Consider the following 22,836-nt stretch of genomic DNA (forward strand, 5'->3'; position numbering starts at 1 on the left):
TGTATTTAACGTGAAGCCTTTGAAACATAGAAGAATCTTCCCACTGTGGTGTATCCCTACCTAGAAGGAGGCTGTTAACTGTCCACTAGATAAGGAATAAGGAAAAACAAGAGAGAAAATAGAGAGCACTCAGGGTCCAGCTCCAGAACTGAAATGTTCATCTCTGCCAATTTCTAAACCTGGCATCTAATCCTTAGAGGGAGGAAACAAAGGATTTGTTTCATAGCACACTGTGGGGAAAGGACACCAAAGAATTCAAATCTCTCTCGGTACGAGGAGCTGGAATTCCAGTTCGATTCACTTCTCAACCGTCAAGACATTTCTTTCCTTCACAGCTGCAGTGTGCAGTGATTGGGGGGCGGGCATACCTGGGCTGGACAGGCCCTCAGGAGAGTTTGCTTCCAAAGCGCTGTCTGGAGAAATTCCATCTTCTGAAGGCAGGGCTGAAAGATGTAAGAACACCGATAAAAAGTCACACTCCGATGACTTAATGACTTTTACTTAATCCAGGAAGGATGAGATTTAAGTTACCAGCTGTGAAGTGACTACATTCACCCTCCATCCCCATTTCTATATAGCCAAACCCGGAATCACAGTATCTTCTGAGTAAAGCTGCACACTGTCCACACGCTCATTACAATAATGAAGTGGTATAATTTTGTCATATTTCATTGAAGACTCTTCAAAAGCAGTTAAGCAATAATAATCAGGTTATTTTAAAAGCCTAGTGTCGTTATCTATACATATATTAATACAATTTTTATATATGCATATATACACATTATATATATTTGAGAGAGAGAGAGTGCGTGTGAGCGAGTGCATGAGCCAAGTGCACATACATCTCAAATGCCAGCACTCAGGGACAGAAGCACACAGATCTCTGTGAGTCTGAGGCTGGCCTGGTCTGATTAGGGAGTTCTAGGCCAGCCAAGGATATATAGTGAAAGCCTGTCTAAAAGGAGAAAAACAAAAGTTAGGACTCACACTGCTTTTACTGACTGTATTAAAACCCAAAGCCAAAGCCAACCAACTGTTCACAAGAGAATACCATTATCAGACGCAGCGCTGTTCTCATCATTCTGCTGCAGGGGTGTTTTCGAAGGTGGCGCGGGTGCTTTTCGCTTCGTTCTTTTCAGAGACAAAGTTCCTACTGCCGAGCTACTGAGCTGCAGTGACCCTGTCCTTACCATGACCCCGTCAGTGGAACTCTGCAGAAAACAAGATGGCCAAAGAATCCTACATGTAGAAATCAATCACAAACTTCAGGATGGCCCTGATCTCCATAGCAAACACGTCAAATAAAACAAACCACAATAGCCATTCACTCGAAAATATTTACGGAGCATCTGCCATGTACAGATGGTAGACAAGGAGATGGACACATAAAAAAACAGAAACAAATGGCCCTTCTTTAAAAAAAAAATTAGCCTATGATGGGGTTGACACACAGTCTCCAGTGTACAAGACTTCAAACTGGCACAATTAAAAGCTAACTTTTGAGGAAAGTTCTGGAGAAATTATTAGATGCAAAGAACAGTATGGAAGGGGCTGGGAAGACGGGTCAGTGGGTAGTGTTGCTGCACAAGCATGAGGTATTGAGTTTGAATCCCTAGCATCAACTTAAAACTCACACATGGTGTCCCACATCTGTAACCCCATGGTGTCCTGCATCTGTAATGCCGTGTCCCACATCCTCCCCCCATGATGTCCCACATCTGTAACCCCATGGTGTCCCACATTCCCCATGGTGTTCCGCCTCTGTAACCCCATGGTGTCCCGTATCTGTAACCCCAGTGTCTGGAGGGGGCAGAGGAAACCAGTGGATCACAGTCCCCCTGGGCAGCCAGTCAAACCAACTGGTGAGCTCAGGATTCAGTGAGAGACCCTGTATCAAAAACAGAGCACAAAAGAGGAAGACCTCTAACACTAACCTCTGGCCTCCCCACATACATGAACAGGGGAGTGCAGGTGTGTGCAGCACGTGCACACACACATACACAAATGTAAAAAGTATTGACGAGCTGACTCAATCTATGTTTTTCGGTATGACGTTATACATGAAAAACATGTAAAAAAAAAAAACATCTCCGTGTGACAGTGCAGCGGGAAGGAGAACGGGAAGGAAGCCATCAGGAAAGCAAAGGAGCCAAGAGTACAGCATACGGAGAGGAGAATCAAGTAATGCACACTTTACTCAAGAGTGTCACAACTGCACCTAGTAAAATTAAAAATAAAATGCTGAAAACCACAAAAAAAAATAAAGTATCTAACTGGTGCTTTAAAAATGTAAATAACACACATATACATATATACATACATGCATGCATGCATGCACGCGTGCGCGCACACACACACGTCCTTCTTCCCCATTCTCCTTTTCACTTCCATGTCACGTGTAGATTTTTTTTTACAGGTTAACATATATATTTGTACCAAAAACATAGACTGAATCAGCTCTTTAATTTTTTTTACATTTCTTAGTGTATGTGTGTGTGTATGTGTATGTACATATGTGCCTGTGTTACTCAGATTTGTGCTACATTGTACATGTGGAGGTCAGAAGGCAACTTGCAACATATGATATCTATTGATCGCTGGATCGAACGATCGATCGATCGATCGATAGACAGACAGACAGACAGATGAGAGGCAAGTCCTTAGAGGTCACTGTGCACGAGCATCCCCTGTGGCCCCATGGCAGGTGACTGCAGACTTCAAGACAAGCATTTCTCAGCAGGCTGGCTGATGCCTCCTGGTCAACGGCCTTACCATCTTATCTTAACTTCTGCCCTTACAGGAACACTGTTTCACAGAGTTGTATAAATAGTTCTAAATATCCTATTTTGTACTCAAGTCCTTCCAACGAAATTTTTCCAAACCTTTGTTCCATTAATACTTTTGCTAAAAATAATAAGTCAACAAACCTGATCATAAATAATAGTCACTGACCTGTGCAGCACTAAGCATAGCTGAGCACTGCTATTCAAACCTTTCCTTACTCCTGTGGCACCACACTCCAGCTACTCCATTTTGCTGTTCATTACTGTTCATGTCTTGAAGAACATCTCTGGGACTCCCCCACAGTATATAATTCGTTTTTTAGTGTCTACATTCACTCTCCTGGCAATCCCGTGATTTTCTTGATTTTAAGTATTCCTTATATAATATCCCAAACTCCTGACTCCATCCTAGACCCCTGTCCTTTCTCCCCTATATGTGATAAGGATACTTGATGTTAGCATGTCTGCACCTGAGCTCTTGATAATCACCACTTCTCCGTCAGCAGCAAAGCTGTTTTCTTCATAGTCCTGGAAGTATCAGCAAAGAGAAAGCCCTGCTCCCATCTTCCAACTGCCTCATCTGCTCGCTCCATCCACACTGCCTCTGGTCTGTTGGCTCTCTCCTTAACATCCAGCACCCAGATGACTTCTGTCCCCCTCTGAATCACTGAAAACCTTCTAAATTGACTTAATTCTACATCACTTCCCTACTAACCTTTCTTAACACATCAACGCCTTGTTAGGATGCACACCACAGTAAGCCCCTTTACTCAAAGTCCATTGATGACTTTTCATTTGGCCCAGTGAAAAAAATTCTAAGTGATGATATGGCTCCAAGAGCTCTCCTTCTCCAGGGATGGTTGACTCACATCAGCCATACGGTCCTTGCCACACTGTCTTCTTGCTTTCCCAATCTCAGAGTGGTTACCTTTGCTGTTCTCTGGGCCTAGAACTCTCTCTTCTGACAACACAGTATCATATCCCTCATTCTCTGATGGTTATTTCTCAAATAGCACCTCCCCAGTGAATCTCCAACTCCCAACAGCTCGCACCTGCTTCCCAGCTTGATGCCTGTAGACCAGCATTGAATAGTTTTCCAGCATACTACAGAGCTGGCTGAATTGTTCAATGTCAATTCCCCCCTCTGACAGACTAAAAGGGCAGGGACTTTTTCCCCCCAATTATGCCCACTACTGTATTTCAACACCAATGTCTGGATCATTGAAGTTTTGTAGTTATTATAAGTAAGAAGCTGAGGTGAACTTGAACTAGGAATGCATGCATTATCTTGGGTCAATCTAATCTTACAGGATAATTAAGTACACTAAAAGGTAGTAAACAAATTCATAGGAAAATTTCAATCCTTGTACCTTGCTATTAATCAAGAAAAATTTAACAAATTTACTCTTTCAGAATTTTTAATTTTTTTTTTCCAAAGGAGCCTCCCAACACCAGGCAAGAAAATAAAAAGGTTAGATTTAGCATCTGCATCAGGCTCTAAAGACATCTCATGGGGACAGAAAAGTGAGCTCTACAGCAGCAGGCACTTGGCTACACAAATCTCTCTACCCACTCCTTTTACAAAGGGGCCAGGACTGTGTAGCACCACTATGACCTCTGAGGCAGCCAATAACTAAACTTCCATACCACTTGGTAAAATACCTACAGCCAAACCTAAGCCAGCCCTTACCAAACACTACTCCTCTCCTTCCTCCAAGAGTCTTGAGACCTCTCCATCACCAGACAAGGCATGAGCTACAACGTGCACCCCAGTCCACATTTGGTGTCAAAGTCAATAACGTCAATTCCAATTAAATATTGCAATCAGACCCCCTTGGTAGGGCATGCAAGTGCATCCTTAATGAACTTATGACATAATTCAAGGACCTTCTGTGACAAAGAGCTGAGAATGAATCACAGGACCTGGTAGTGTTTAAATACCACTGTCAGTGGAATATAAAGTTAAAAAAGCTCCTCCCGATGCCTCTGTATTCTGAAACTTTCATTTATTATCTTAGGAAAGTAATAAATTCTCCTCAGGTCTGCCAAGGGGAGGTTGGCAGGCAGTGTTGTCCATGCTGGCCAGGAGGCAGAGCCTGCAACAAGTCACCGGGCTGTTCAAGGCACAACAAAGACCGTCATAATAAAAAACAAACAAAACTGATCCATCACAGAAGAGGATTATGGAAAAACTACTAGGGGTTCAGAAAGATGGCTCATCAGTTAAGAGCATTGTGCTGCTCTTGCAGAGGACTGGAGTTTGGTTCCCAGTCCCTGCGTCTGGTAGCTCACTGCTATCGGTAACCTCAGCTCCAGGGAATGAGATGCCCACTCCTGGCCTCTACAGATACCTATGCACCACTACTACTAGGGCCATTATTGTGTATAATAAATACATCCATGTGAGCATTTTTTTTTTTTTTTTTTTTTTTTTTTTGGTTTTTCGAGACAGGGTTTCTCTGTGTAGCTTTGCGCCTTTCCTGGAACTCACTTGGTAGCCCAGGCTGGCCTCGAACTCACAGAGATCCACCTGGCTCTGCCTCCCGAGTGCTGGGATTAAAGGCGTGCGCCACCACCGCCCGGCCCATGTGAGCATTTTAAAGGACTTTGGCTGTAGTGTTTAAAAATACTTCAAGAACTAAACCGTGGCATATGACATTTGGAAGGAAAAATGAAGAACTGGTAAGTGAACATGGGCAAATCATGAAAATTCACATGCAATTTGATGCAGATATACACACCACATTATATAGGAAAAGATACCCAAAACAGACATTATCAGGGAAGCCTCAAATTCTAAACAACCTGACATATCCCTTTTTAAAATATTTACCCCTAAGCTGAGAGAATTAGAAGTCATTTCTTGATGACTTTACTTCTTTTGATAAAGCCCGTGACACACCATTTCCACCGCAGTCCGGGTTCATCGATGAGAATACAGTAGGTAATCAATAAGTAACTGTGAGAAGCAGGAAGCAAGAGAAACTGCGGCTTGCCTTCTGGTTCCAGGCTCCTAGAGTTCTGACTGATTGCTTCCAGGGTTGTATAATAAAACTCTTTCACCTCCAGGCTGCCATGCCCCATCACTGTCACTGAGGGGGTCCCTTTTATCACCTGATAAAAGCAGTCATGACAGGAATTTTCTCAGGCAAAAGCATGTGGTTAGAGTCAGCGCTCTTAAATGTGAGGCAGAGGAGTCTAATAAAACTGAAGACAGAAATAAAAAAGGGAGGAATTTTTCTACACAGGCTCACAAATTTATACGAACCTATCTGTAACTTAAAGACAGAATACGCACAGATTCATTTATCAGTCTGGAGATCTTAAAAGCAAGCTAGTATTTTTTGGACATGATATTTATATTTCTAGGGGTAGGGAATTTAAAACACATCAAAATGAGACTGCAGTTTTATAAGTGGTTTAAATTTTTTCAGTACGATTTATGAAGCCAGTTGAAAGGGGAAAACACGGACATCCTAAAGTGTTTTATAACCTTATCCTGTGAAAGCCACCCCGTTAGCCTGAACAGAAAGTGGAAAGAAACACAAATTTCTAAAGATGCAGTTTGGATCAAGGGTGCTAAGAAAGTGGACGTTAGGGGAGAATGTGATTATTACTAAGTCACAAAGGCTAGACCTGAAGGCCTATCATAACCACAGACTATGTGGTAAGTGTGGTGAAAACTCACTAACTTTATTGATTAAAAAAAAAAAATGCAAATGTGAGAATTGGTGCAAATGGCCCAAATGTAGGAATTTTGAACAAGTAAGAATTGTGACTTTAGATGATCAGCAATAAGTTGATGACAGGAAGACATATTTCATTTTGACATATGAATGAGATTAATGTTAAGCCTTCAAGAAAGTAGATTTGTATATTTTACTGTCTTGTAAGACAGGGAGACAAGAGGTGACTGGTTGCCATAAAGAGCCTTCTCAGCAAAGAACTACAATCAGTCAGGATACAGCCAAAGAAAGCTAAGGTCATAGCATCATATCTGAAAATCTTTTATGTTACCTAAAGCACTACTTTTCATAAGGCATGGTGAAAACCCTAGGACCCTGATGAAAAGAAGTCTTTCATCTACTGAATGTATCTTTTGCTCCAAGTTTTCACAGAAAGGGGACATGCAAATTAGAAGACTTCAGTATCTGACTAATTTGTAGCCAAAAAAAAACAAAAACAAAAACAAAAAACTATTAAATATTTATGTCAACTATATGACACAAGACTGGAGAAGCTCCGAAATCAAGAATATCAAACCCTGGAAGCAAACTTGAAAACTACTACAATTACTTAAGAAAAGCATATTATAAGCTTCCAAGGTGACCAGCCACTGTATTTTCAGTATTGTTAAATGTGAACTTATCTAATTGAAAAGAGGCGTACAGAGTGCTCTCAATTCGGAAGATGACAGACTCTAATAGTTACTAACACATAGGATTTGAAGTCAGTATTACGGGCTCAACCAGGGAAACATGCTGTTCACTGCCTTGAAAACTCCAGCCCTCTCACGTATGGAAAGTAACCACATTAACCATAAAAAGTACCTATGTCCAAAAGGGACTGGTTTACCCAAATGGCATCATGTGTGTACAGGAAGAGTAATGCCTAGCACACAGTACATGCTACATTGATATTAGCGGGCACTACTACATTTGTCTATGTTTAGGCTGTGAATGTTACTTTATAAATAAGACTTTATACTACTACCACTGAGGCAAGGAAGAGAGTTATGGATATAAAATGGGGGCATTTAAAATCATCTATCTTTAGTGAGAGTGGAAGTGGACTTCTACTGGAATCTGTCTTAGGATCAACTCTAAAACCCAACAGGGCTTATGTTCTGCACCCAGGTTTAGCTCACTGCACATACCAGACCCACTGCCTGAAAAATCTCTGCTGTCATACATGAGAGACTTTCGTAACAGTTACGATTTAACACTAGTTTGTTAAATCTTGGCAATGAGTAGATAAATGTATGCTATACGATATACATATAAGATAAGCATGTTTAATTAGAATTAACTACTTACAACTCTTCAGTTTTGCCATCAAAATTCATTTCCTTCAAATTGGGATTGAACTTTTAAAAGAAGGGCTAAGTTATTTTTAAGTCTGAAAGGTTTGCAAAATGAAAAAACAGGTTTTCTAACTCCCAAGGAGAACCTGCCTTGGATAATCATTAGCTACTCAATTATTTGTTCTAGTTAAAGCCACTGATAAGGTTGGGTGCTATTAGCAATCCTGCACCTGAAACAGCAGCACACACCTCCAAACTTTATGACCTGTGAAAAGGGAAATATTACAAGGAAAAATAGAACACGCAGATGAAAGAAAGTGGTAAGGTCAGCTGGAAAACCATGGCAGATAGTCCACCTGCATCCACATCGGGATTAGAATCCACTCACTCGGATGGAATGAAGTCTAACAGAAGGCAGAACTCAGCAGAGCTCCCCAGCTTCGCTGAGGACTAGCGCTGGAAACACTATTGGCTTACACATTGATCACAGGCACATCATAACATGGGGCAGTGAAGTGTATCCTGCATGAATCATGAATACAAGGAGAAAACGACTTGCTGAACAGAAACAGAGCAGCCCCGACTCCAGTGATACTGCTATCCTACTATGAGATCTTGGATTATATCTGCTCTTAAGAATATTTTCATGTTTGGGGAGTGGTGGGTTTAGGGGGAACTTAAAAAATAATTTGAAAAGATCTTTAGTCTTAAATGCATTTCCCTTTAATAGGACAGATTCATATTATCCTCAGCTAACCTATTCAACAGCATAAAATGTATTAAATATCTTATGATTGACATTAGGCTTATCCAAATATACCATGGATATGTCCCAATGTCTCAACTTCATATATGATTGAGGGTTGAGTTTTAAACTCTTGGTGGAAGATCCCTAAAATAATTTTACAACTTAAGACATACAAGTTGGGTTTAAATGCCAATTATTTAAAGATAATTATTATGCCATAATTAATGGAATATAGAAATACAAGGTATTGAATTTGCAAAGTACGTAAGCTCTGTAAGCAACTTTTTCTCCTATAACAGTGAAATCAGTAAACTGCATGTGAAATGTAAACAATGCCTAAATGGAGGTGGGATAAAGAAAAGAAAAGTTGCTGTTAATTCTAACAAACACTGGTCATCCCTTTGAGGTTTTACTATTTATTTTCTCGTGTGTAATTTTTACACCTGTATAATCAGAATTGGCCTTACACTGACTGGAAATATAAATGCTACTTGTTTATTTGTCATTGAAGCAGATTAAAAATAAACTGCTATTTCTGGATGAAATATGGAAATGCTTCTTCCAAAGACCCAAAATCTCTGCTCTCTATTCATTTCTTCCCTGGGAAACAGAAGCACCTAGAACGTTATATGCTCTATTTTCATACTCTCTATTTAGGCCCATATTCGGAGTCCTCACTGATAGCACGGGAAGCCATACCTTGTCAGGATCCACTCAGATTATGCTGTCAAACGGAAGGTGTGGGGAAACAGAAGTGACAGATCAAGTATCAGCCACCTGTGCGGAGCAGGAGGACACAGGAGACATTTGGTCTAGGGTCTGCAGCCCTTCATCCCACACCGTGAGCAGCCATCGGCCCTGCCAACTTTAACGCCACTCCTATCAACCTTCGGAGGAAAGTACTATGACAGCAGCCAACGAGATAAGAGCTGGACCAACCAGCGGGTGTTCCAAGTGGCATCACCACCAACAGCTTGGGGCTTTTTGTTCCTAATTAAAGTTAAGGCCCTCCAGGGAATTCCAAGTGGCTGAGTTGGTCACAAGATTTGTATTAACCATATCCAGTATAAAATTCATTATTAGTTAATAACGACATTTGATTCCTCTAGTCACTAAGTTCAGTAAGTGAACACATCTTTCTCACACTGGAAGCCCTCCATTTCTTTGTGGTAATGCGAGGTAAAACTGGATCCTTGGGTTACAGTCACTGCAGAGAGATGCCAGGTATTAAGCCTTACATGTCACTTGGGTAACAGAAACCTTCCAATAGGAGTAGGCATTATAACCTGGTTATGACTGACCAAAGGTCCACACCACAGGGCACTTTCATCAGGTAAAAGCCAGACTTAACAGAATTCTGCAACACAAGAAGTCAACGATTCTGGGAAATTTAGTTACAAAATCTTATTCCTTAGAGGAGAAAGCTCGGCAATGGAGAAGTTCAGGGAAGATGAAAAGTAGGTGGAAATGAAATGACAGGGGTAAAGAACAAGACAGAACAACGAGGAGAGACCAAGATGACACAGGACGTGCCGAGGTTTAGTAGCCTCCCATTTACATCCACACTGGCCCTTTCCTGTGCAAAGAAAAAAAAAATGACAAATTTGAAGGCCTCCGTTGTGGCCTTGACAGACTTTCACGTTCCCCTTCTTTGGACAAATCAGTGTTCTCGTCAGTCCTGCTCACTCCTCATTCACTGAAATGTATTTATGGAATCAAGGCTGATGAGCGACAATCCTGGGTTTTAGCATTTTTAAGCCAAACGATGAGAGCCGAGCTCAGCAGGACATCTATGAACAAGAAGAGAGTAGAGCCGAGGACTCAAAGTCAAGGGGGAGAAAGGGTGGTTACCACGCTTGCCTGTAACCCCAACACACTGGGCAGACGTGATTCTAGGGACATGTGAGGAGAAGACAAAACACTACAGATGAGCCGAGCTTAGAACCTATGCCAGACAGAAGCACCAACCAAAGTAATGCACTGGGGGACATTTCAATTCAGCCCAGACAGGAAGCCAAAGCTGTAGAGCAAGCTCTACCCATGTGCCCTCCCTATAAACTTATACCCACGGGTACGTTTATCTGCCCTGCCTTCTGCTGATGCATGCTGCTCACTGGAGGAAGTCTACTCTTGCACCACTCTAGGAGGGCAGCTAAGCAAACCCTCAGCACCCCTGACTTCAGCATTCTGCTGTGACCTTAGTGTGAAGCTTAAGAGAAGTTGTCTTCTCATTGACAGCCAAGAGAACTATGTATTCCGTCTACAAATGGTCAATGTAGAACTTCGCCTGGACTATTAAAAATAAATCCATAAGCAAGCACTGTAGCTTTACTTTTCGTGGCTGATTTGTGAATAAATCTTAGGAAAGTTACAAAGAAATAATGTGCATTATACCCGGCAAAGATTAAGTATTATACTGCGATGGTACATTTTTCAGATGAATTAACCCACTCATAGTTTTGGAAGTGTAGCCAGATGTACTCCGTAGATCAAGCTGCAAATGCCATGGTAACCACTGTTCCTAGGCAACTGCAGAACTATGTGTGGGGGTCCACTTTCCATACAATAAATACAAGAGGCGAGTGGAGGGGAAAGCAAAGTGTTACATGATAACCTGGACAGAAAAGAAAGGCAGGAAGAGGAATATTACTTAATGAGTACAAATACCTCATCTATCACACAGGGGAATACAACCTTAATTACTCTGCATAAAATAACTAGAATTAAAATTCACCAAGTAAAATAAAAACAGATGTTTACTTACTTCATTAGTACAGCATCTGCTTTTAAACCACACTATGTGGAGAAAAGATAAAACTGGGTAAAAGAGGAATGTGAAGCATTCCTAAAAAAATTTAGCCAGCTATTTAAAAACTAATACTCTGGGTATTAAATTTCACTTGCATAATATTAGATGGCAAGAAGTCTCAGTTTCTCAATATTTGAACGTTTTCTGTAGCAGCATGAAAATTGAGACCAAATGAAATGCCCAGTAGAGATCATCCCTTTACTGTGCTTTCAGCCACAACCCTATCCCCAAGGAGGTCAAGCACCATGCTAGCAGTCAGGGAAAGAACTGTTCATTGTTGTATGCCTGGGATTCTAAGCAGGAAAGCTACACCAAATATACAAGTGAAAGGTTCTCCAAAGGTTTTGTGAATTCTGTGGGTCAAGATTTCCAACAATTTCTTTTCAAGCCCTCTACCTCCACTTGAAACATAAAGAAGCCCAAGAGGTTAACTGGCCTAAGAGACAAGGCACCATCTGCCTACTGGTTTTGTTAAACGTGTTTCCAACAGACAGTAAATGGGGTGTAGGAATCGGATTCCTCCACTTAGCTTTAATTCCAAAATTCTGTATTACTTTAAGTCAATGCCATTGTGTTTGGCAATCTGACTGTATATGGTTATATACATTTCATATAGGAATACAGTATTACTGTTCATACATATAACCACAAAGGCTGAATACCATATACCTCATAACACGAATGGCATTTCAAATCACTAGGGAAAAAAAAAAAACCCCTGCTTAACAAAACATTCAGAAAGTTCCAGGAAAAACTGCTAGAAAATTTCCAATTGGAAATTCATTTGGAAATGAACATTTTCATAGAATGTAATATATTCACCTTTATAGAGAAAGTGACATGGGGCTGAAAATCATGCCCAAGTGGATAGAAACATTTATGAACATGAAAAAAGACATTCTAGCACTGACTTCAACGGAGTTTCAGGAGGACTTATTCTTTAGCTGGAATGTTCAATGCAGAAGAAATTCCACCAAGGTCAGGACCGAGGGCTTTGTTAACTTGGATCTTTAATGAGCACTTTGGGGAAGAGCACAAGCAGCTGTCAAGATTAGATTGCAGATCAACAGCCAGCTATGTGAATAATTCCAGTTTACGTTCCAGACTCACTCTCCAAGTACCTCAATTTGCCAGTGCTGAGAAATGTCCCGTAACAATGAGGCAAATTATTAAACATGGAAAGCCAACAGTAGAAGAGATGTGGTTAATACTTTTTTTTCAAACACATATATTTAGCGAAAGCATTGACTAACAAAGGTGACCACTAGACAGTCCACTGACTACTTAAAAGGGGGCCAAAATGAACCAAAAGGTGCAAATGAAAGCATTGTTTGTCATAAGTATTTTTCACGCATTACTAATATCTATCTTTCTATTTTACATTCCTGTCACTTTACCAAACAAAATTAAGAATTTATAACGTAATGTAACCATTTCAACATTTTCTTTTTCTTTCTTAAGATGCTTTGGGGGTAAACATGGAAAATTTAGAATGCTGTACTTCTGTTAAACAGCACACCCTTGTGGTTTATGCTGCATCACAAGCAATAGCAGCTTTGGTCATACATATTTTTTTTCCTTTCTGTGATGTTTTCATATTTCATTGCTATTACTTTCAGTGACTTAAAAAATAACATTTGTTAAAATTTCAACCAAATTGTTCAAGTAAATGTATATAATATTTCATTACAGTTTATAGTTTTTATTTAAAATTTAAAATAGTAACAACAAAATAAGTAACATTCATTAATAAACAGATATGTTCCACTGAACTTCATGAATATTTGAATATAAACAATATCAACTCAAGAGTTAATTATAAGTATCCTACCTATAGGCACACACAAATTAAAACCCACAAGACAAATTCAGAGAAAGCAATGATTATTCTCTTTAGACCATTCTTCATCAGGAATCAACTCTGTGGAGAAGTGAGAATACAGAAGACAGGCAGCATCATTCCCTTCTGAAAGGATGAGAAGCAAGACTTCACAGGAGCAACAATGACTCAAATACCCTGCTTAGAGTTCAGAGTATCCTGAAATTCATAAGGAACGGAGGTTTAAAAGGAAAACTGTAGCTGGGCGGTGGTGGTGCACTCCTTTAATCCCAGCACTCGGGAGGTAGAGCCAGGTGGATCTCTGTGAGTTCGAGGCCATCCTGGGCTACAAAGTGACTTCCAGGAAAGGCACCAAAACTACACAGAGAAACCCTATCTCAAAAAAAAAAAAAAAAAAAAAAAAAAAGGAAAATTGTAACCAGTCAATAGATGAACTTAAGACCTAAAAACTGATCGTCTATACAGTTTCTAACCTGGGAAACGGTAAATAAGAAACATAAATGCGGCAGTGGGACACAGAGAGCAAGATGAAGATAGGTTAAGCACATTCTCTTCTGGCATCTACTCTGGATTTCTCTGGAAATGATATGAGCAAAAAGAATGGGAGAGAAATGAAATCCTGGTCTCTAGTAGACATAAAAACTATAAAACACACACCAAGATGATTCTGAACTTTGAATACAGGGTAAAAACAGAGCTGCATGTTAGATGTGCTGATTTCCATACAATGATAAGCATTCATGTATTCAAATTTAACAGCAAGAATATGAAGATTGGAATTACAAAGTTGGCACAACGGTTTCTTGGGAATGCTATAAAAACTCACAATGGCTTAAAACAGGATTCCAAAGGCCAACAGTCTGAAATCAGAGCGTGTGGCGAGGCATGGTCCCTACCCTTGCCGCGGCAGTCTCTGGTGGCTTCCAGGCTTCCTGTACGGCAGAACACCCAGCTTGGCCTGGGGCTGCACACAGCCTTCTCTTCTGCCTCCATGCTGTGTGAATCATCTTATAAGGATCCTAGCCTTTGCATTCGGGCCCACCTTAAAACAAGATGGTGGCACCCCCAAACTGAAATCCATATGCATAGCCTCTATTTCTAAGTCAAGTCATATTTACAAGCATCAGGGCTTAAGGAAAGAGAGTCAGAGGGCCATATGTAGACAAGCAAAATGGCATCAGGCTTCCAGAGAAGTGGGATTCTTATTACCAGAAGGCACTATGAGGAGAAACAGTAGGAAAGCACAGGGTGGGTTTATAAACAAGAACAGTGAGGGCAAGGAGAGGAGCCAGGAGCCTACAAAATACTTATGGATTCTAAACCTTAGAATCTGCACCCTGGTTACATTAGGATCTGAATACAACTCTTCGAGGGGCATTATTCAAACCAATATACCTGAGATCCAATCAAAGAGTCAACAACAACAACAAAATGAATATCCTTTCTTAAAGAGTATAGAAAGTGGACTTAAGACCATAGATTCAGGTTTGGCCAGCACAGAAAATGGGTGATGGATAAAGAAAGTAATAGTATTACTTAAAGGGGGGGGGGGAGGAAACTCCTAAGTTATAAGGAGACTATCAAGATGAAGGAAGAGTTCAAAATGAAGGGTGATTTGTCATATAAAATTTAAAATAGTGAGTGCTGAGATGCCTGAGAAGGCATGAGTTCTTGTGTGTCCATGAGTAGACCCACACAAACACCACCCCAGCTTAATCATTAAGGGTTTTGGTAATGAATAAACAAAAAAATGGTTCTTCAGCTTCTCTCGGGAAAAACAAATAATTCTGTTTCCTGTTGAACAATACATCAAAGAACTACCCAGATGTCCAGATCAAAAGACAAAATAATCAGAAAATTGCATGAAGACTTAACACAGGGTACCAAGTAGTCAGAGTGGAGGGTGAGAATCAAAAGCACCAGCTTTCCATGAGGTTGCTGGCAGCGCAACTCAGGCCTGTAAGAGGCAGACAGCCAATCCAGACTCCACACAGAAAGTTACAGGGGTGTCTTGAGTGAGGACAGCTGGTAGAGGTAACTTCTGTATAAAAGAGAGAATAGTCTGGTAGCTACACAAGTGTATAAAAATTTCCATTCTTGTAGTTCAGTTTTAAGGTAATTAAAATCAAAATAACCTTCAAAAGGCTATTGTTCCTATAAAGACGTAGAAAGGGGCTATAAACAAGGGAGGTCTTAAGGACCAGCCTTGTCCTGTCTTCCTTGCTCAGCTGCAGTCCGGTTCTGCTCAGGCCCCAGCACGCCTTTCTCCTTGACATTCTGGAATCTGAGCCGAGTCTTTCACCCAACTATTGTACTCCCACACACAGTTATGACCCAACACAAAGATCTCCTGTTCTGTGAACCACCATCTGACTACAGCACGGATACTCTGCAAGTAGTGTCAGCAAATGAATCTCTCAGGGGGAGAAGCCATTACCCTTCTGTTTTGTTCGATGAGATTTTCATGCCACAGCATTAACTTAGATAAGAAAATACTAAGTTTTTAAAGAATTCATTTCTCTGTCTGAGTTACTAACCATCCAGGGGGAGTAAAAATCCTTCAACTTCAATACTGGAGCACGCACCACTCAGTGTCTATGTTACTCAAAATACATTTTACTCTCAATGACATTGAAATTATTCCACCTGACTATAAACAATAAAATAGATGGTGTTACGTTCCATCACGTTTACCTAAATCTCACTTATGCGCCACCTGAATAAAGCAAGGGAAGTGTAGATACATTTAGACAAATGGATCTCACAAAAATATATATCCTGCGAAACTTTAGTATTAAATATTTTTTATTTTAACTGAGGTGTTCTGGTGAGGTGGTTTAGCTGGTAAGGTGGTAGGGGCCTTCTACCAAGCCTGATGACCCAGGTTCAGTTCCTGGAGCTGACGGAATGCTGGAAGGACAGAATGCACACACATATTGTTCTCTAACCTCCACATGCCACACACATACCCCACACACCCATACTAAAATAAACAAATATTCCTTTCTTTTGTAAATTGAGATGAAGGTTTACGCAGAACGTCTTCTCTGGGTAGACAATATGAGTAAGTCAGCAGTATAGTCTATTAAAAGACTTGTTTTAAAAATCAGCATTGATAGATCAAGTAGACACCAGGATTTCCCCTGGAGAATCTCCGAAGGTACAAAAGGTTAGAAACGCAAGAATGGAACATACAGACCCGTGTGGTTGTTTAAAAGGTGTGTGTTGAAGATATGCAATTAATTCCTAATACACTCAGCCAGTGTAGAGATCCTGGCTGAGATGAAGTAAAGCAAGACGGAATGTATATTATCATGCGTTAGCTTGAGGATGGAAGCTCCTTAAAGCTGACATTTATTCAAGATATGGCAGAAGTATGCATGACCTTTTCCCACCAACCTGGTCGGTAACTATTCCACTGAGTGCATATTAATAACTTTCTTTCTCAGTAGTCTATGTGGAAAAGAACAAGTTAGATAGAGAATAACAGACACCTCCCTACATCAACTTGGAAAAATAAAACAAAAGAAACAGCAAACCTTATCAGTGTCGTCCACACTGGTGGATCTCACCACGCACGAAGCTCGCCTCTCCTGGCCTTGCGCAGAGCCCTGGGATGGGGGCATGGGGGGCAGCGGGGCACGCCTCTTCTTGGGTGCGTCCGAGGGCAGTGTGTTGGAAACATAGGGTTTGGAAATGGTGTTGGACCTCGTAAAAGATGGGCGGTGCTTGCTCACTAGTGGGGTTGCAGGCGCGCTGGCAGTCTAATGGAGAATCAAAAGGCAATGCCTGTTTATGATCAAAATAAAAACCACTTTAAAAAAATACTTGTTAAGCATCTTAACACGCTGCATGAAAATGCTTACTTGCTCTCGCTTTTTCTTACTGCGTTGGAAAAAGCTGAAAATCCCTCTGTTTTCTTTCTCCTTCACGATGTCTGGGGTTTGTGATATTTGGCAGGACTCTGAAAAAGATGAAACACAATTTCCTTTTTGTTCATGGGTGTAACATTTATTTCCAATGCTTCTTTCCTAGTCTCCCCTTTTAGACGCTTTTCTGGTGATGAGCATTACCAGTTACAGCCACTCTGCTAGGCAGCATACACCTTACCCCATTCCCGAAGCAACAAGAGAATTAGTTACCGACCTAGATCAGAGGGAAGTGGAGCTTAAGGAAGCTAAGACAGACAGACAGACAGTGCCAAGAGGCCTGGCTGGACAGTGAGCTCAATTCCTTACACACTGTGTCATTACCAGCATTTCACATGCAAAGTAAGGAGGCTACAGCACAGTGACACATGATGCTTCTCCCGCGCAGCTTGTCCTTTTATTTCAGCTACAATTTCATCAGAGCTAAACAACCACGAAACGTTATTTCACTCTCAAAAACACGAGCCATTATAATTACAGCTGCCGCTCGCTCGATATGCAAGCATGCTTCAATGGCTCCAAACGGACTCCACATGATGTGCCGAGAAAAATTAAACCTGTGCTAAATACATAGACTTTTTCCTTGGCATCATTCCTGATTGAAAACCCACCATAAGGACCATTTCCAGAGCATTTACAAGGTACTGGGTGCCCCAAGTAGTCCGGAGATGGCGTCATGTATAGGAGGGGTGGCTGGGCATAGGCTATACGCAAACACTAGGCAATTCTTTATCAAGGACTTGAGTTCCACAGACTTTGGTTCAGAACCAATCTCCCCCAGGCCCCGAGGGAAGAATGGACCACATAATGTCTCATAAATGCTATTTGTTTAACCTAGTAGTTCGAATAGGGGCCAAAATTACCAGGCCCTAAGGGTTAACAGTGCTAAAATGGAACTTTAGAATGGCAATTGTCAAACTTCAAGGCTGCATCCACAACCTTTCTTTAAACCCACCTCACCTCAAGGCCTGTTATCCTAATGTCAACTGAAGGGGTCAATGACCAAGGGCCAAGCCAGCAGCTAGGCCGCTATGTCCCAGTACACTTCCAATATGGCACCCCACTGAAAGGAACCATGGCGGCTTTGAATTCGTTGGTTTGCTGTTTGTATAAAGCAATGAGCTACAAACAACTAACTAGTCATGTCAGGGTGAAAGTTACCAAAGTCCACTAGGAATCCTGCCAAGGGACTTAGGAACCATCCTACAATGGTTTGTTCTGGCAAAATTCAGGATAATTTAATGTCGTAAGAGTAACTCTATATGTTGAAAGCTAGCACACGAGCATGAGGAACTGAGTCCAGATTCCCTGAACCCACATACAGCTGAGCAAGAAAACACACATCTGTAGTCCTAGTGCTCCTACTGTGTGATGGGAAGCAGACAGGAGAACCCCTGGAGGCCTGGGGCCCTCTAGCTTGGCAGCAGTAAGAGACCCTGTCTCGGATGAGGTAGGCTACAATGAACAGCATCTGCAGTCTGCTACATGTACGTTATAGCACACACACACACTCCTGTACAGGCATCCCACCGTGCCCCCTACATTCATATACACAGGATGAAAAAAAAAAAAAAAGTGCTGCAGGGCGGTGGTGGCGCACACCTTTAATCCCAGCACTCAGGAGGCAGAGCCAGGTGGATCTCTGTGAGTTTGAGGCCAACCTGGTCTACAGAGCGAGATCCAGGACAGGCACCAAAACTACACAAAGAAACCCAGTCTTGAAGAAAAAAAAAGTGCTAATAACTAAAAGCAGGATTGCATAAGACTAGCGCTCCTTTTCAGTTCCTTATTAAGATGCATACAGCTAATGCTGTTGATTAGTGATGTTATTAATATGTCTCTAAGTGGAAATACAAACCACTATTTATAAAAGGTGTTTTGTTTTCCTGGAGAAGGAATCTCTCTGCAGCTCAGGGTGGTCTTGCAGCCCTAGGCTTACACAATCCTCTTCCTCCACCTCCTGAGAAGCTGGGACTACAGACAAGCATCACTTGGTGCTTATGAAGTATTCTTGCCACAAATCATCTCACCCAAACCAGTCAAGTCTCTAGATTTATGGTCAGTTGACAGGAACAAAAGAGCAGGTGAAATTATACCCACAGGGTGCACGGGACCAGTCCTGAAAGAGACAGACTATGAGATGAACCATGGAGACAAAGGACTTGGTGTCTTCAGAAAAAGAATTATAAATTCAAAGAGGGGGAGTGGTTGTGAAAATATCTCTTCCATGAAATACACGAGAATTCTATGCAAATCCTAATGATACTGGAAACAAAGCACTTCACATAAAAAATGGAGAGAAAACTTAAATGGGACTTGGAAGTAAATGTACAATCTTAAATGATTGTATTTAAAATAAAGTGTTTAAAAATAAACGGTGGTAATGTAGGGACGAGTGTAGGAAAGCAGAGAAATTGTGATGGTTGTGTGTGTGTGTGTGTGTGTGTGTGTGTGTGTGTGTGTGTGTGTGTGTGTGTGTGTGTGTGTGTGAACTTGACATAAACTACACTCATCTGGAAAAGGGGGAATCTCAAATTATAAAAGGCTTCCCTCCATCAGACTGCCTGGAGACAGGTCTGTGAGGCATTTTCTTGGTGAATAACTAAGCTTCCTGTGGGTGCTGTTACTCTGGGGCTGGTGATCTCGGGTTGCATGAGAAAGCAGGCTGAGGAAGCCATGGCTTCTGCTTCCATTCCTGTCACCAGGTTCCTGTGGCCCTGCTTGAGTCCCTACCTCAGCCTCCCTTAATGACAGACTGTGACCAGGGGCCTTTTCCTTCTCAAGTTGCCTTCAGTCATGCCGGTTTTTATCACAGCAATGGGAAGAAAAGTAGGGCACATATTAGTGCAATCTGTCGCAGCAGCACACTAAAGGAAAACGGTGTTTCGTAAATTGAAATGTCAATAACTCAACCATGAAGAAGCGGGACACACTGCCCAAGGGCCTCCCCGAGGCTAACAAACGCCAGTGAGAACATGGACAGCACGTCAAGGCTGAAGGTTTTTCATATGCTTTATTTCTGAGAACACCTCTGTGAATGAAGAAATAAAAGCTTCATTCTGAGCTATTTTTTCCCACTAGCATATGTTAGCCGGTGGTGTGACACATGAAAAAAAAAAATCAGCATTCCATTCACATTTAAGGAATCAAGTGCCCCGAGATTTGAATAACTTGCAAACTCATAGAGCCATTCAGCAAGTGTAGCCAGAATATGTATGTCCAATGATGCTTTCTGGACACCTGGTCACACCTGGTCACCGAACGACCACTAGGTCAACCCTCCTCAATTAAAGCTGTGTGCGGACTGCTGGGTGTCAGAGTTAAACACTAAGACACGTGCATCCTTGCCTTGACTCAGGAAATCAGCTCAGGTACTTTGGCTTCCTGATTCTCGAAGAGAGGCCAAAAATCACAGCACACAAAGTCGGAAGGCTTCTGATGACATCCCACCAAATCGGGGTAAGAACATTTGTCGGGTTTGGACTGTCCTGCTGGACTCCGACACTGTAATATGAGCTCTCCTGAGTCCACAATTCCAGTCCCTGCAAGTTCTGTTCATAGCAATTAAGCCTCTGAAAAACCCCATACATGTAAGGCTAGAAAGGACATTAAAAATTAATATATTAAACGCTTCGAAGTTGAGTCTTAAGAAGACCACGGGATGTGGTGAGGAGCAAGCCAAGTACAAGCACCATTTCTAGAAGGAAGCAAAGACTATTTGCTCCCATTTCCTGAGTATCAAAGACGCAGAGTCTAGACATATAAAGCTATCTTCCCTCGAAGCTTGCCACCCTGGCTTAACAGCCAATGTAGCGTCAGAATTAAAGAGCTATTTTCTGATTCTCTGCCAGGGTATATTTTAAGACAGGAATTTTTAACTCCTTTGATTAGACTAGCCTGTAATAGCCACTGAGAATAAATCAACATACACTTGCTCCTGTGGGCTTAATCAGAAAAGCCTGGCAACATGTAATATGCAGTTTGCTTTGAGGCAAGGTACTAACAATTAGACAAATCAGAAATATGAGCCTATCCTGTTTTAGTGGAGGAAAAGACTCCTAGATTCTATTATTAAATAATTTCAATCAATTTTTTCCTATGAAAATAGTATATATTCATTATAAATCCTGTAACAAAGAAATACAAAAACTTGCTCACAGACCTACCCCTCAAAGCTAATCACTATTAAACATTTTATGTATTTCCTTTCAGAAATTTAACATAAAACATTTTTGACATACAGTATTAAATGCCTTTATAAGCTTTCAAAGCTAATTTTAACATAAAAGTTTTCATATTATTATAAAATGCTCACAAAAAACCTAAATGGTGGCAAACAAAAAAAAAATGTTGTGATAAAAACAGTAAGTGCCACCTCTCTCGACGGCTGCTCAGCGAGACTAAGTTCAGATCCTTCCACAGAACCACCCAAGTATTTATCCACACTCTTATCCAAGCACGCTCCTACCCAAATCGTTTTCACTTCTATGAGAGTAACAAACCCATCTTCCCACATTTTTAGCATGATCCATTTTCTGTTTTGTTTTTAGTGTCTGAGATTTTTTTTTTTAATATGTGTAGCTCAGGCTGGACTCGTCTAAACTTGGAATCCTCAGAACACCCCGAGTACTGGAATTACAAATCTGTACTATTACTCCCAGCTCTAGAATGACATCATTTATTAGCATTCTGTTGGAGTGAAATGATTATTATAATTAGAACCAGAAATCAAAGAAGGGAACCTATAAATTCTTTTTTAGGAAATCAGATCCCCAAGATTTTCTAAGTTAAAATCTCTTACGGAATTGCATGTGTTAGTAATGTTAAGAAAATAAGATTAGGATCTCAATTTTCATCCTCCCCATTTGTGTTATGATTTACAGTTTCTGCTGGTTCATGTGTCTTACCTTGGAAAGATGACTTATGGAAGGCAGTAACAGAGGGGGCTACAGCAAGAGGAAGTAAAGGAAAGGACAGTGACAATGTGTCCATTAACTACTCAACAGCACTGACTCCAAACAGTAGTCAAGAGATTACACTCTACCACACCCTCAACAATGTCTGAAATTCTCTGAGCAGTGTGTAGTAACTGTCTCCTCCACTAAACCCCTATTTCCCCAAATAAAAGAGATTCACACTGAATATCTACCAGGCACCTGGAAAAAAAAAAAATCAACCTCACTTGAGAGCTCCACAATTTAATGCCTCCCCTCCTTATATGGATGAAAACTCTGCTATCTAGAAAATTTGGGGAAGTATTTATGATTCATTTTATATGCACGTTTACTCTGTGTGCTAACCTAAGAAAAGAATTTGGCAAAAAATGCCCAAACTTTGAGTGATAACTAAGCCTCATATAAAACTATATAAACTAACTACTTCTTCATAAACTAACTACTGCTTCATCAGGACGGTATGGGCTTGTACATAAATATGTACTTCATTTAAATCCACCCAAAGCAGGACAGGGTGGAACAAGCCTGTCATCCTAAACTACTGACTCAGCTGAAGACAGGAAGATTCCTTGAGCTCAGAAGCTCAAGCCTAAGCTAGGCATCCTGATGAGACCTGATCACAAAAACAAAACAAAACAACACAAACAAAAAAAAAACCCAAAAGGAAAAAGAAATGCAAAGCTACCAAAAGAATTCCCGGGTTGATAGAAAAATATAAAATGGGATGACAGCTAAGACGATCAGCTTTG

The 22,836-nt window shown here is 41.0% G+C and overlaps 1 protein-coding gene across 7 annotated transcripts in view; it reads right to left on the minus strand.

The window, feature by feature from the left end:
• Positions 1–22,836, minus strand: part of Cobll1 (cordon-bleu WH2 repeat protein like 1) — a 156,576-nt gene that overhangs the window by 20,912 nt on the left and 112,828 nt on the right. For 5 of the 7 annotated variants that reach the window (XM_076569574.1, XM_076569577.1, XM_076569575.1 and 2 more), the window contains exons 6-10: positions 22,040–22,078; positions 17,070–17,167; positions 16,743–16,967; positions 1,052–1,211; positions 369–443 (exon numbers count right to left, since the gene is read on the minus strand). In XM_076569574.1, coding sequence (XP_076425689.1) covers positions 369–443; positions 1,052–1,211; positions 16,743–16,967; positions 17,070–17,167; positions 22,040–22,078 — 597 coding nt within the window. The remainder of the gene's footprint in view (positions 1–368; positions 444–1,051; positions 1,212–16,742; positions 16,968–17,069; positions 17,168–22,039; positions 22,079–22,836) is intronic. The other 2 variants (XM_076569576.1, XM_076569571.1) reach the window with 1 other exon arrangement.

This window comes from Peromyscus maniculatus, chromosome 4 (genome assembly GCF_049852395.1).
Source record: "Peromyscus maniculatus bairdii isolate BWxNUB_F1_BW_parent chromosome 4, HU_Pman_BW_mat_3.1, whole genome shotgun sequence".
NCBI lineage: Eukaryota > Metazoa > Chordata > Mammalia > Rodentia > Cricetidae > Peromyscus > Peromyscus maniculatus.